General features: G+C 37.4%; 1 protein-coding gene across 2 annotated transcripts in view; it reads right to left on the reverse strand.

The window, feature by feature from the left end:
• Positions 1-8,719: 8,719 nt before the first annotated feature.
• LOC107085810 (potassium/sodium hyperpolarization-activated cyclic nucleotide-gated channel 1-like) overlaps positions 8,720-12,696 on the reverse strand; it is an 81,621-nt gene continuing 77,644 nt past the window's right edge. Inside the window, exon 8 of one of the 2 annotated variants that reach the window (XM_015376361.1) lies at positions 8,720-10,315. In XM_015376361.1, coding sequence (XP_015231847.1) covers positions 9,255-10,315 — 1,061 coding nt within the window. In that variant the 3' untranslated portion in view covers positions 8,720-9,254. The remainder of the gene's footprint in view (positions 10,316-12,696) is intronic. The other variant, XM_015376363.1, reaches the window with a different exon arrangement.

Genomic DNA, 12,696 nt, shown 5'->3' on the forward strand with positions numbered 1-12,696 from the left:
ACCCGTGGTCATTTGGGCCCTCGGGGCAGTGACCCCCAAACTGGAGGAGTGGTTACAGGAGATCCCCGGAGCTCCCAGGGCTCTGATAGAGGACCCAAGCTTGGAGGAAATAGGGTGGAAACCACCCGCGATGGGTGAGGAAGAGTTTTTTTTTTTTTATATATTTATATACATATATATAAATTTTAGCCAGATAAACACTCAGGTCTCCTTTTCACGGCATGAAGGAGGCTGTGTGAACTTATTCTTATCTCTCATGACCCTTCTTTCACCCTTGTCTAGAGTAGGGAGGCATCTGCGTTCTGTCCCCCCTACCTAATCATTGCCCCTCTGTAATTGTAGATCCATTAGGTATCCTCCAAATTTAAACAGAAGAAATCTGGGCAGTGGCGGCGGGCCAGTAGAGGCTCTTAGGGCACTGCCTCATCCTCCCAATGACCTTGGTTAAGACATAAATCAAAGTCCAAGCCTCCCACTTGACCTGACCAGGATGTACGTGCAATTTTTTTTTGGAGTTCATCTGTGAAGATACACTTTTGTTTCGCCATTTTGTGTCCAATGGTGGCTGCTCTGTTCCCCGTGGGTGTGGCTTGGGCTCCCTGGGTCCTTAAGCAGCATGGCCCTGTATGGCGATTCCACCAAGCTGCACCTCCCTTTCAGTGGACTAACGGAGGAGTTAAAAGTCACCGACTGAATGAGGTTGTTCTTTAAGGTCACCATAATGACTCCTTGATGATTCTGGAGATCTGGGTCCCCCTGGGCCTTGGATCTCCATCTTGCCGGAGATCCTGCCGAAGTGGTTTTCTATGTCCTCACAGAGAGGGGCTGGCAAGTCACACCTCTGTGGGAGATCCTGTGGAGGAGTTGGCAGAAAAGGGGGTGTGGGGTGTGTGTGTTGTGGGGTGTGTGTGTGAGTGTGTGTGTGTCTGTGTGTGTGTGTGTGTGTGTGTGTGTGGGGGGGGGGGGTTATTCACCAAAGTTTTATTTCCTTCTCTTGGCATCATGTCAAGATGAAATATGGACACTGGTTCCCAATGTCCAAAAACATGGCATATGGTACAACAGGGTTCTTCTCCTCCAGGTGTGCCAGGCTCAGGTGAAGACGTCTTCTATGGCTGGTTCCAATGGTATATGATTGCCGATCGCTATTCACTGCGTACATAATTGCTACATGGTTTGAGGAGAGACAACACCCAGTAGCAGTTAGTGAATTTTAACCAGCAGCTTCTTCACTATATGTTTAAATAAAAGTTAGGAGACAGGATGGTTAAAACAAATATAGATGCCACCAAAAAAACAAGTTTGTTAGACAAACAAAGCTTTTTCAGCAAAAACAGCAACAAAGTCTAAGTTTATACAAGTTAGTACTATATGCAATAACTTTGACAAAAAAGTGTAAATGTTGTGTTCTTTACTAGTTAAAAAAGCTGGTTAAGAAGCAGAGCATAATGATTCAGTGTTACTATATATCCAATGTTTTCTTGTTGAACATTCAGAAGTGATGTTAGATGCAGTCAAAACACTGCAGTTTCATCTGTTTTAATGGTGAAAAATTAAAAAAGACTCAGTAATGCATGAAACTGTGATGAGGCTGAAAGATTATGGGTTAGTTTATCTGGACGCAGAGGGTCTGGTCCACACAGGAAGGTTAGTGCTCACAATGCGGCCTCTACCACCTGTCCAGCATGAGGTACCTGGGAGCTAAAGATGCTAGGCAGTCCAGTGAGCATTAGCAGTGTCTTTACATCTGTTCAGTGAGCATTAGCATTTAGTTAAAACCCCTAAAACCATCAGCAATTTAACTAGAAAGCTTATTTATAATAAAACACAAACACAGCCATATGTTCTACCTAGTTCACCCGAGCAGAACACTTAATAAGTATCAGATGGAAACGGGAGCAGGATGGATGTTACTTTTTGCCTTGGTGGAATGGAAGGCCTTCACCTCGGTTCGGTTCCTTGAAAGCCCTGATCTTCGATCCACTCTGTTTGTCCAACAGCAGCTTTGGATTGGCTCGATGCAATATCCTCTGCTCTGCTGCAGGAGGTTTCAGGAAACACTGCGTTCAACTCGGTTTGAATCGCAAGAAATAAAACTAAAACACTGTGATCAGCTTCGTCTGAATCGTACGAAGGGTAGTCTGACTCTGTCCAGCGGGCACAGACGACTCCGGAGGGATTTGGTTGCTCATGTAGCATAGCCTTCAGCTGGGAAGTACTTAGAGTCTAGTGCTAAGCAGTTGCGGGCTGCCAGCAACAGAAAGTTGGGAAGTGTTTCTTTTTAAAAACTCTGCCAGAGGAGTGTGTGTCTTTAGAGGGGAGTAGTTCTGGTACTGATACTGAATGGCTCAAAAATAATAATATATTCACTGCCATAGACGTTGATATTTACAACAAAACAAAAAGTACTCAAAAAAACGTTGGTCTTCAACAGTTGCAGAATTCGTGTGACCTAAAAATTGAGTAAAATGATTCCGCCTGATATAAAAACCAAATTGGTAATTAATATTAGTTTTTCTCCATCCTGTTGGTAGCCATTTGATGGCGAGTACTAACAATCAAATTCTACAAAGGTTGTTGATTTCTTTTTTAGCCAATTTTTAAACTTTACTTTATTGAAACAACATTTTATTTTCCCCTTCCTTTGCATGTTTGAATGCGACTTTGAGACTTCTAAATTATTATAATCACAAATGTGTCTGTGCCCAGATTATACTGTACATGATTTCCACCGTCAGAATCTCCACATACATTGCAACAAGCTATGTCATAGTAAACTGGAATATTAAAAAAGAACAAAGAAAACAAAACCCACAACAATATTTACCTCCTTATATTAAGTAATTTTGACAATTGCATCTATCTATTGCAGTTCCAGCAGGTTGCAGAGAGGCACCGTTGTCAATGGTGTTGTCTTGCGGCAAGAAGTCTTGGGTTCAAATCCCAGTTGGGGCAGCTTCACATAGTGTTTCTATGCCCCTCCTACTATCCAAAAATAGAATTTTCAGATTAAATAATTCCTCTGAAATGTGAGTTTTTAATATATGACAATATTTCTTTTCTCTTTTCTTCTCTGGTTGCCTTCTGTTTCTAATACCCTAAGGTGGACTGGTGTCTTTTCTATGGTGTACCAGTTCAAACCGTAAATAGATTAAAGCTTCTGAGAGACCCGGTAGGAATAAATTGGGAATGGAAAAAAGTATGGCTGGATGGGGGCAGCTCTAACAAAACACTAAAAAAGATAAATTTTTAGTTAAATTCCAATTTCCTGGAATTGTATATATATCAATCAATGGACAAACAAAAAGATGTAAGAAAACACTATATAATAACTGAGTGTGTACGTTTTATATTTAAACTCTTGTGTGTTGAACAGGACTAAAATTTGTCAAATTTGCTGTGTCTGGGAGGATTCTCCTAATAAGACTTTTGTTGTCTGTTGAGTTTAGAATTCAGCAGATTATCATTAGAAACTATCTTGGGCATAAGTACTATCTGTAAATGGAGATGACAACTTAACCAAGATAACCTCTGAACCTTTTATTGCAGCTTCACATCTAAAAATACTCCTTTGCCTTCTTCCCCAATAACCAAAATTTAAATGAGTCAACAATCTGCCTTAATGTTTTATGCAACAGAATGAGTCACACCCATTTTAAATGACAATATGTCGTTTATTTTCTATATTTTCAAGGTTTATTATTTACAAACAAAATAAATGAAAAAAAAAATCTAAAAGAGTTTTTGACAAACACTGTTTGTCTGCATAATATTGTAAGAAAGTTTACATTTATCCTTCATTCCTCTGTTTTAAGTAACCAACAGACAGTTTGTTTTCTCTAAGCCATGGATTTATGTGAATGAACTGAGCAGTAACCATGTGAGTCGGGTGTGCTACAACTCACAATATCAGTAAACATATCAAACCTGTGATCGTCAAAACCAAATAAAATTCAGGTTTATCCTTCATGTATGTTTTCAGTTAATTTTGCGTCTTGCAGCCCCCTCCCCCACCACCCACACTTACAAAACCACCAAAAAGAAATCTATATAAATAACATAGATGCTGGTTTGCTGACAGTTTCCTAAACTGCTTATGTGTATGCTTGTTATTCTGGTATACCTCACTGATAATGCCCATTCCAGTATGTAGCGATTTGTTTAGTGAAAAAAAAGCACATAATTGGGAAGCTCTCCCTCCAAAGGCAAAGTATCAAAAACAGCACAAACCAACAGTGCTGCAATCCATCTCAACTGTGTACTAGTTCCTATACACTATGGCATATTCACGATTAAGCGCTCTCTGTTGCAAATAGAACACCTCCCCACCCGCTCCCATTAGGAAACTCTAACAAGATGAGGGCAGCAAAAACTCTCAGAGATAATGCTCCCTTTTCTACCTCATCCAGCACCTCGTCTAACAGAAAGAACACCAATCTTTTTATAAGTCAGAAAGTGCATTTTAAAAACAAAGACAAAGACTTTGAATGTTTTGCTTTGGCCAGTTTCTTTTCACCCATCAGTACTCAACATTTACATGTAGCTTACTACAAAGAAAGATTCAAAGGTGCTCCAAATGTATACAATATCTCATGTCTGTGATATACTTGCAAAGATTTCACCTTTTCTATTAACTGTGCATTATCTCATGATGTTTCTATATAATTTGAAATTTTGAAAAATAAAAAATAACCACTTGGAGCAGTTTTCACTGTGAGTGAAGAAACCAGCTGCATATACTGAGACATTTGGCCATCATTGTTGTTAACTCCTTCCTCATCTAAAAACACTGAGACACAGAACACACACATAGTATATTTAGAGTGAACGCGCAGCCATGTGCAGAAGTGACGCTAGTGTGTGGCGAGCTCACACCAGCAAAGAAAAGGATGGAACATGGCGATAGTTTTAGGCACAAATACTTTAGACCGTTAATACAAAGAAAAAAAAAATGCTTCTGTTTCAACACACAGATAACATCTAGGCAGTAGGACAGTGAACAAAAGAGAATCTAACATTAACATTTAACGTCAACATTTTCGAGATAGTTTCTATTTAAGTATTTGTGACAACACATGCTTTCATGACAGTGGTGGTTGACTGTAATATTGACCTATCGACAAAGTCTGGAGTGAAGACTTGTAATCTTTTAAAACAGTTTCTCAAAGGGCTTAGTCACTGTGAACTGATGGGATATTTGGTGCCATAAAAGTGGCAGCTCTGGATCGAAAACTCTGCATGACTGAGAATTTGTCACATTTGATTAAGGAGAGAGCAGTAAGGCCTTGAGCACAATGTAAAACCTACTGTATGCGCACGGAATGAACCAGCAAGCAGTAATGGTAGCTGCTTTTCTGTGTGTAATCAGATAGTCAGTTGTTTTTGCTTATCTTTATACTTGTGTGTTAATGTCCTGGTCAGTTTAGAGTACCTAAGCCCCATAATGAATTTACATGAGACAGAAACCTTAATGCAAACCAGCTTTTCTTTATCCTCCACTCTTGGTCAGCTTTTTTTAGCCTTTAATACAATTTCCTGAGGTCTTCATAAAGTGTCTGAGATATGCTTTAGTTAAAATACACCACAATTACAGTAACAAAGCACCCTTATGTTGCCTGTCTTTAGTTCATTTAAAGAGGGGTGCAGTACTTGACTTCACTCTTCCGCTTTCTTTTGCTTGTATGTTTGTGTCTGGTTGGTTGTATTTTTGTGTCATAGATCATTCTTTTTTATTTCACCATCAAATTGAGTACCCTTTGTTTCAAAGTGGGACAATTAGTTGGGTCTCACTTCCTATTTGGCTAGGTCAGGTTTAGGACTAAAATGTGAATCATGTTAGGGTTAAGGTGAGGCTTAGGAATGCACTGATTGTTGTTAGGGTTAGGGCATAGAAAGAGTTATACAATGACTGACAATCAATGGAAGTCAATAGGACTTAACACACATTCCTCACTTTATACAGCAAGATTGTGTGCATGCATCTGTGTGTGTGTGTTTGGTTATTGCTTATTCACACAATCAATCTAATGCCTACGTCTTGAAGAGAGTTTACAGTAATCAGCCTGCAGCTCACACCATCACATATAGACTAAGAGTTGGCAAGATGATACCCAACACAATTGTAAATCTAAGGAAGAAGCCCTACTTATATCTGTAGTTTGGTCTGTTGGTGGTCATTTTGCATTTATAAGGGGCAGAGCCTCACAAGTTATGTCAGACCATGCACCTCACATATAAATTCTAGAGACCATAATGTTAAAATGTTGAAAATGTTGTGTTTTTTAAAGAGATTTATTAAGGATTATGACCATATAGGCTCTTTTGAATGGTATTTCCTGTTTATTTTTATTATGCCCACCCTACTGATTGGAAAATTTATATTGTTAACAGGAAATAAAACACAAATACTCACTATTCTTTATAAAAATAATATTTTGAAGTAGAATTCATGTAATCTAATAATGCTTTTTATGAAAATGATTTTCTCAGTTTTATCTTTTAAGGTTTATTGTGTAATTTTGACTGAACAAAAACTGCAATCCAGTTTCTTGGGTTAGAAAAAGGACCTAAGAAGCATCATTTTAAACCAGCTTGCCTGAGCAGTGTCTCAATTTTCTGAGTCATGACAAGCACAGCAAACATAAATACAAGGAGACCAACATTTTGGTCTGTGTTTGTGAATATGCGTTGACAATTATTCAGGAATCTTCTATAGGTTTGCAGCTGAAAATCTAAAGTTTCAATTTGTTACTGACTTTTGAATGCTCTTCAGATGATAGGCCAATGTGTGCTAAAAACAGCAGCTCTCGATTGCCAGCTTGCTAAACTGCAAACTCCAGAACTGACAAAGACTCTAAGACAGTTCTCAAAATGTATTTGACAAAAATCTAAGTGAATGTCTGGTTGCCTTTGATTGAAGCCTAGTGGTGGTCTTTGCCAACCAGCATTCTAAATGAAGCAATTACCTGATTAAACTTTACTAAACCTCTGCCCCAGTGTAAAAAGATAAATGGTAAGGTGGTTAAAACATACTACAGTATAATAATTATAATTTTTTTGTGCCCTGTTAATTACTTCAGTCCAGACAAGAGAAAGTGTTGTAACAAGATAATCTTACTATTAAATAGTTGGTGCTGGCTAGACTCAAAGTTTGGAGTTTTAATATTTGTGTTGTGTCTTTCTACAGTCATAATCTAAAGGCCTTTCAACTAAAGTTTGTATTCTATGGTAAGTTTAACTAAACGTTGGGTCCAAATTTGCAGTCAAGATCATTGGATTAGCAAAAAATGCAAGAAGCCTCATCGTGCTTTAAAGACAAACATTTTGAGGAAGGAACTGTAGTGATGTATAAAAATGTTAATGATAGTGGGATGTAATTTTAGGTTTTGTGCACACACACACAAAAAATAAAGATTTATTTTCTGCTAAGCAGTGAGAGAAAGCGTTCTTGCCTTTAAAACCATTTTAATCAAAAAAGGCGTCAAAAGGGGTCCGATATATTGTTGTTTTAATATTTTTCTTTTTCAACTTTTATTTAAACACACTGGAGCAAAAAAATATATAAGATTGTTGTAAAATGGTTTATGAAGCCTTCTTTTTTTTCTGATTTTAATGGATACTTTTTAAAACTTTTTAAACTTTTAGACAATCACCTTCACACATTCCTGGGTTGTTAAGAAATTATGGCTGGTTAGTCCCTAATTTGACAAGGGATTGGCCAATGAAATTAACCCAACAGAGCAGTTTTTAATGATTTACCTTTAAACTGTATAAGGCAATAAATCTTAACTAGCAAACAGGGGACAAGCTAAGTTGATGAATTTTTAAGGGATGCAATTCATAAGAATTAAAATGAATGTTTCTACCCTCGAGTATGAAAAGTAGAAATAATGGAAAATTCATCAGCATTTTTTAGAAAGTGGAATGACTGTAACAGCTTAAAGTAGCCTATCTACTTAGATTGAAAGAAAGGTAAAACATCTTGTTTGTGAATATAATACACTGAACTTAATTGATGTAAAAGCACAACTTGTTTTAGTGCTAAATATAACATACAGGCAGAGAAGAGCGAGGAAAGCATACATGCTCTTCAAGCCAACTTTTCTCTGAATCAAGTTCTGGTCGCTCTTGCATTAAGGTTTGCTCATCTCTTATGAAACATACGTATTATGCCATTTAACCTTTGTCGCATATAGATGATAGAAGTAAGACATTGTTATGATAGAGAATGCACAACACAGTATCTGTAAATCCTAGATCTACAAAACTATTTACAGCACACGTATAGGTATTTGTTATGTCACAGTCTATTGCATAATGGTGATAATCTTTAGTTTATAAATATTATAAATATACACAGAATTCTTTTTTTAAGGAACATTACGTAAGATCTCAACCATATGAAATCAGAAAGAAAAAAAAAATCAATATCATTCATTCATATTCAACTCCAAGCTCTTTCTTCATCAAAGAAATAAACAAAGAAAGCAGCATCAGTTTTACCTATTCCCTTTGGACCCATAACGCTGTCATGGTTTGAATGCGAGCCTGCCTTAGGGGGATATAACGACTCAACAAACTGTATTCTCATGAATGGGAGCGACTTAATACTCAATTACAGTTTTTATTATGAGCACTGAAGCAAGTCTCACTAAATTATTCTTTTTTTTTTTTTTTAAGAATTTGCTATTTTAAAAATTCTTCCTCAGAGTTCATTTAACTCATAATTATCCAATGATTCCTTACACATTAAACATGAGAAGACAGTTTTTTGCTCTTCACTGAGTTAAATAAAATAAAAAAAGACATTGCATTCCAGTTAAAAAGAAATCAAAAATAAACAATAACAGTTAAATAAAAATAATGATAAAAAACTTCATACATGATATATGATTTTATATATTTCTTAGAAAGGAAGACTCATATTTATACTACAGCTTTAAATTGCCTTTGCCAATATAGTAGTTGGATTTTACACACTTGCATCTGAACACACCCACTCTCTCAAACATCCATTCACATGTATCCGTATAATATACATTCTTAAGTTTAGGGAGACAAAAATTTCTAAAATATTATACAAGGGCTTATATACATATAAGATTTCTATGAGGTTACTTTAGAGGAAAGTTGGAGGGAAACAAATAAACTCATAAATCCCTCTTTTACCTCTTTTGTTCTATACCCATCTTAAAGATGAATTGAAACACATTTAAGTAAAAAAAAAAAAAAGAAACTGGATAGGACATATGGAATCATAAATTTGATGCAAACCGCATTTTGTCCTGTTCAGTCTCTGTACTGCTGAGGACAGAATCTCTTCTAGATCCAGGGGATTCCCTGTGCTGAGTGGAGGATGAGGATGCAGCTGCCACTGCCGCAGCCACCGAAGCGCCCGAACGCACCGGGGGCAATGCTCCCGACGACATCTGGCGGAACAGACTGACCCGCTGGGGCACCGTAGTGCGGATGCCACCTTGTAGACTTATTCCCTGGATGGCTGCTGCTGTCAGTGGCACAATGGAGGCCAGAGACTCCCCAGAGGTTTGATGAGCTCTGGGCCCCAGGGATGTGTCATGTGGCAGTGATGGTTGGGAGGCCGACAGGTGTCGGACATCTCGACTCAAGCTGCCAGACTGAAGAGCCTGGGTACTCTTGTGGATGTCTCCCCTCTGAGGTGAAGGGACCTGCTGCTGCACCGCTGAGGTTGCAGCAGCAGTTGAAGTAGCCAGCTGCTGACCGAGCTGTTGCTGGGTGGGTAGAGATTGTTGGCCAATGGGCTGCTGGATAAGCGACAGCTGGGAGGCCGTTGGTGAACCATACTGGAAGCTCCGGTTAGCCAACGGGGTCTGAACGGGCGGGCTGCACATGGCCGCCGTGAAGGAGCAGGGTGACATTATTGCTCCCTGCTGCTGAAATGCTGTCTGTGAAGAGGAATTCAGGTTAATTTGGGAAAGACTGGGAGCTGGGAACCCCCCCTGTGCAGCAGCAGCGGCAGCAGCAGCAACTGGCAACATGCGAGCAACAGAGGCGTTGGCAATAGCCGAAGCACTATAAGTCATGGGTACAGAGGACTGCTGTAGCTGAGTGGTGCCAAAGGCGGTGGAGTAGGGTGGCTGGGCTGGTGAGTTAATGATGGAGTTTCCTGACATTGGAGTCGAGTTCATCCCGGTAACTGATTGTTTGCGGTCCACCATCATCACCATCTCCCTGTCCTGACGGATAATCTGCTTCAATATCTCGTTCTCCTGTGTGTTGAACACGCCGGCGTTCAGATCCTTCTGGAACTTCTGCAGCAGCAATGAGTTCTTCTTCCCTGTTGATGTCCAATTAGGAGAGTTAACCAATGCAGCAACAAAAAACTTTTGGAGAAAAAAGAGAAGGGCAGAACCTCAGGTGACAAAGTTGCAGCTTGTAAGTTTCAGATCTTAAAAAGCATACCTAAATTACAGCTCTAAGCTGTTAAAGGGATGCATCGTTGCACACACATATATATATCTATATATATATATATCTATATATATATAGATATATATATATAGATATAGATATATTTAAATAGAATCAGATCACTGCACCTAATTCAATCTCACAAACTGCATCTTTATAGACCCATTTAGCACTTCTACATTTTTTAAATAAAAACTAAAATACATTTAATAGTCATAACTATGAGCAGATAAAAGATTTGACAAAAGTAAAGGGCACATAAGAGACAAAGATTATTTAGGGGTGTGACATGATGACATAGACAATGGGGGTGATAAGGTCAAAACACAGAGGAGCTATGGATGATTTACCCACACGCCACAATACTGGACACTTTTAAAGGCGGAAATTAGAAGTTCTATTAATTAAATGACATAGCAGTCTATTTTACCTAGAATTTTGCTATAACATGTATTTAGAACTTTACGAAAAACCAATTTAGTCTTAATTTGTAAAATAATTGTAAATTATTTAGCTGCATTGACTAATTTTTACCGAAAATTACACCTCAGCTGGTTCCTTTGTGTACAGTTGAAAACAATGTCCATTTTGTTTTCTCATTTATTTTTATTTTAGAAAATAAATTTAGTTTTATTATTAGTATAATGTTCTTCACTAAACTGTTAAAAAATATTACTTAAAAGGAACTAATGTCATTGGTACAGCTAGCAAGTATGTGTAAAAGTCTTAAACTAAATTAATTTTATGGTCAGGCTCAAATATGTAGAAAAAACTATAAAACTTTTTTAAACAGCAAAAACAAACTAATAATAATAACCCTAACCCCTGAGAATTTCAATAACAATACAGAATGATGAGAGAGAATTTTTAATATACATACATTTAAAGGTTTAAAGAGTTAAATATTACTATGTCTTATTTGCCCAGTCTATAAAATGGAAAAGCTAAGAGAAGTTGCCATTTATTATGCTAGCCTAAAATTTTTGTTTTTTTTATTGAGAATGTTTAAGGTCTGTAAGAAACATCTTGTGCCCAAATAAAAATGTTTCCAGTGTGTCAAAATGCTTTGGCTACAAATATAAATGTGGCTTATTACTTATTAAACAGCAAACTCTTGTTGCTTTTATAGGAAAAATGTAGCAAAAAGGAACAGCTCCCACCCAAAAGACGTTAGATTTAAGATTAAGATTTGATTTTACATTTAAGGTATCCATAACGTTTCCTTACAGAATGTGTTTCCTGAAATTATTGCTGTCCTTCTGTACCTGAAACCCATGAAACATTGTCAGTAAAGAAGACAGAGTGGACTTTCAGTGTGGTGAAGGTCTACACTTCAGTCAATCAATCATTTGATCCTGTCCCTGATGGTGAAGAATTTCTCCACATTGTTTACTGTTTAGTAGGATTTGCTTCACCCAAGGCTGCTGATAAGCCATGCATTCAGCTATAAGACAGAGGTTTGGAGCTGTAGCTTCCGAAAATGGATTAATCATACTTTGGCAGTATTAATTTATTTTTATGTTTTTCAGAATCCAGCGCTCTATTTGATGCTGAAGACTTGGTTCGAAACAACCACTACAGGGTCTGGCAATAAAATACTAAAACAAACACAGGCTGACTTTGAAACAACTGTCAACTTACAATCTGGCTTACATGGCAATTTTAAAGGTGAAAGGGTCAAACCCTGTGGAGTGGAATGAAAATACATGGATTCATTATTTCAAACTGAGCTGTTTAATTTCTATGTCTCCCAGTAACAGATCCTTATTGGAAGCATTTTTAACTCTTGAAAAAACAAAAACCAACATAATCCTTATTGGTCACCAAGATTTTTGAAGAGCTGCAGTTCATTCATGATGCAATTATCATCAGTACAAAAGAAAAAATGGCATTGTCATTAGCTCCTTAAACCTGGTTTCCATTTTCCAACACAGACCAGTGTCATTTATCTCATGGCTCTAAATGTTAAAATAAAAAATAAAGATTTAAGGTGACAATTTTAGAGGAAATCTTCAGCCATAAGTCCTAATGAATTAAATGAAAAACATGCACTTATTAAAAAAAACATTTACCGGTAGCAGTTCAAAAACTTTTGCTACATTAGGATGCTGCAGCTTTCTAATAATTTAAATAATAAAATTAATAACATCATCTTTTAACATGGCACTTTTGGACAACAGGAAATGTCTCTACTTTTACTTCTAAAAAATAAACCTACAAACAAAATCAATGTACCGTACTTTAATG

The sequence above is a fragment of the Cyprinodon variegatus genome, unplaced genomic scaffold (assembly GCF_000732505.1).
Source record: "Cyprinodon variegatus isolate N-32 unplaced genomic scaffold, C_variegatus-1.0 Scaffold134, whole genome shotgun sequence".
Taxonomy (NCBI): domain Eukaryota; kingdom Metazoa; phylum Chordata; class Actinopteri; order Cyprinodontiformes; family Cyprinodontidae; genus Cyprinodon; species Cyprinodon variegatus.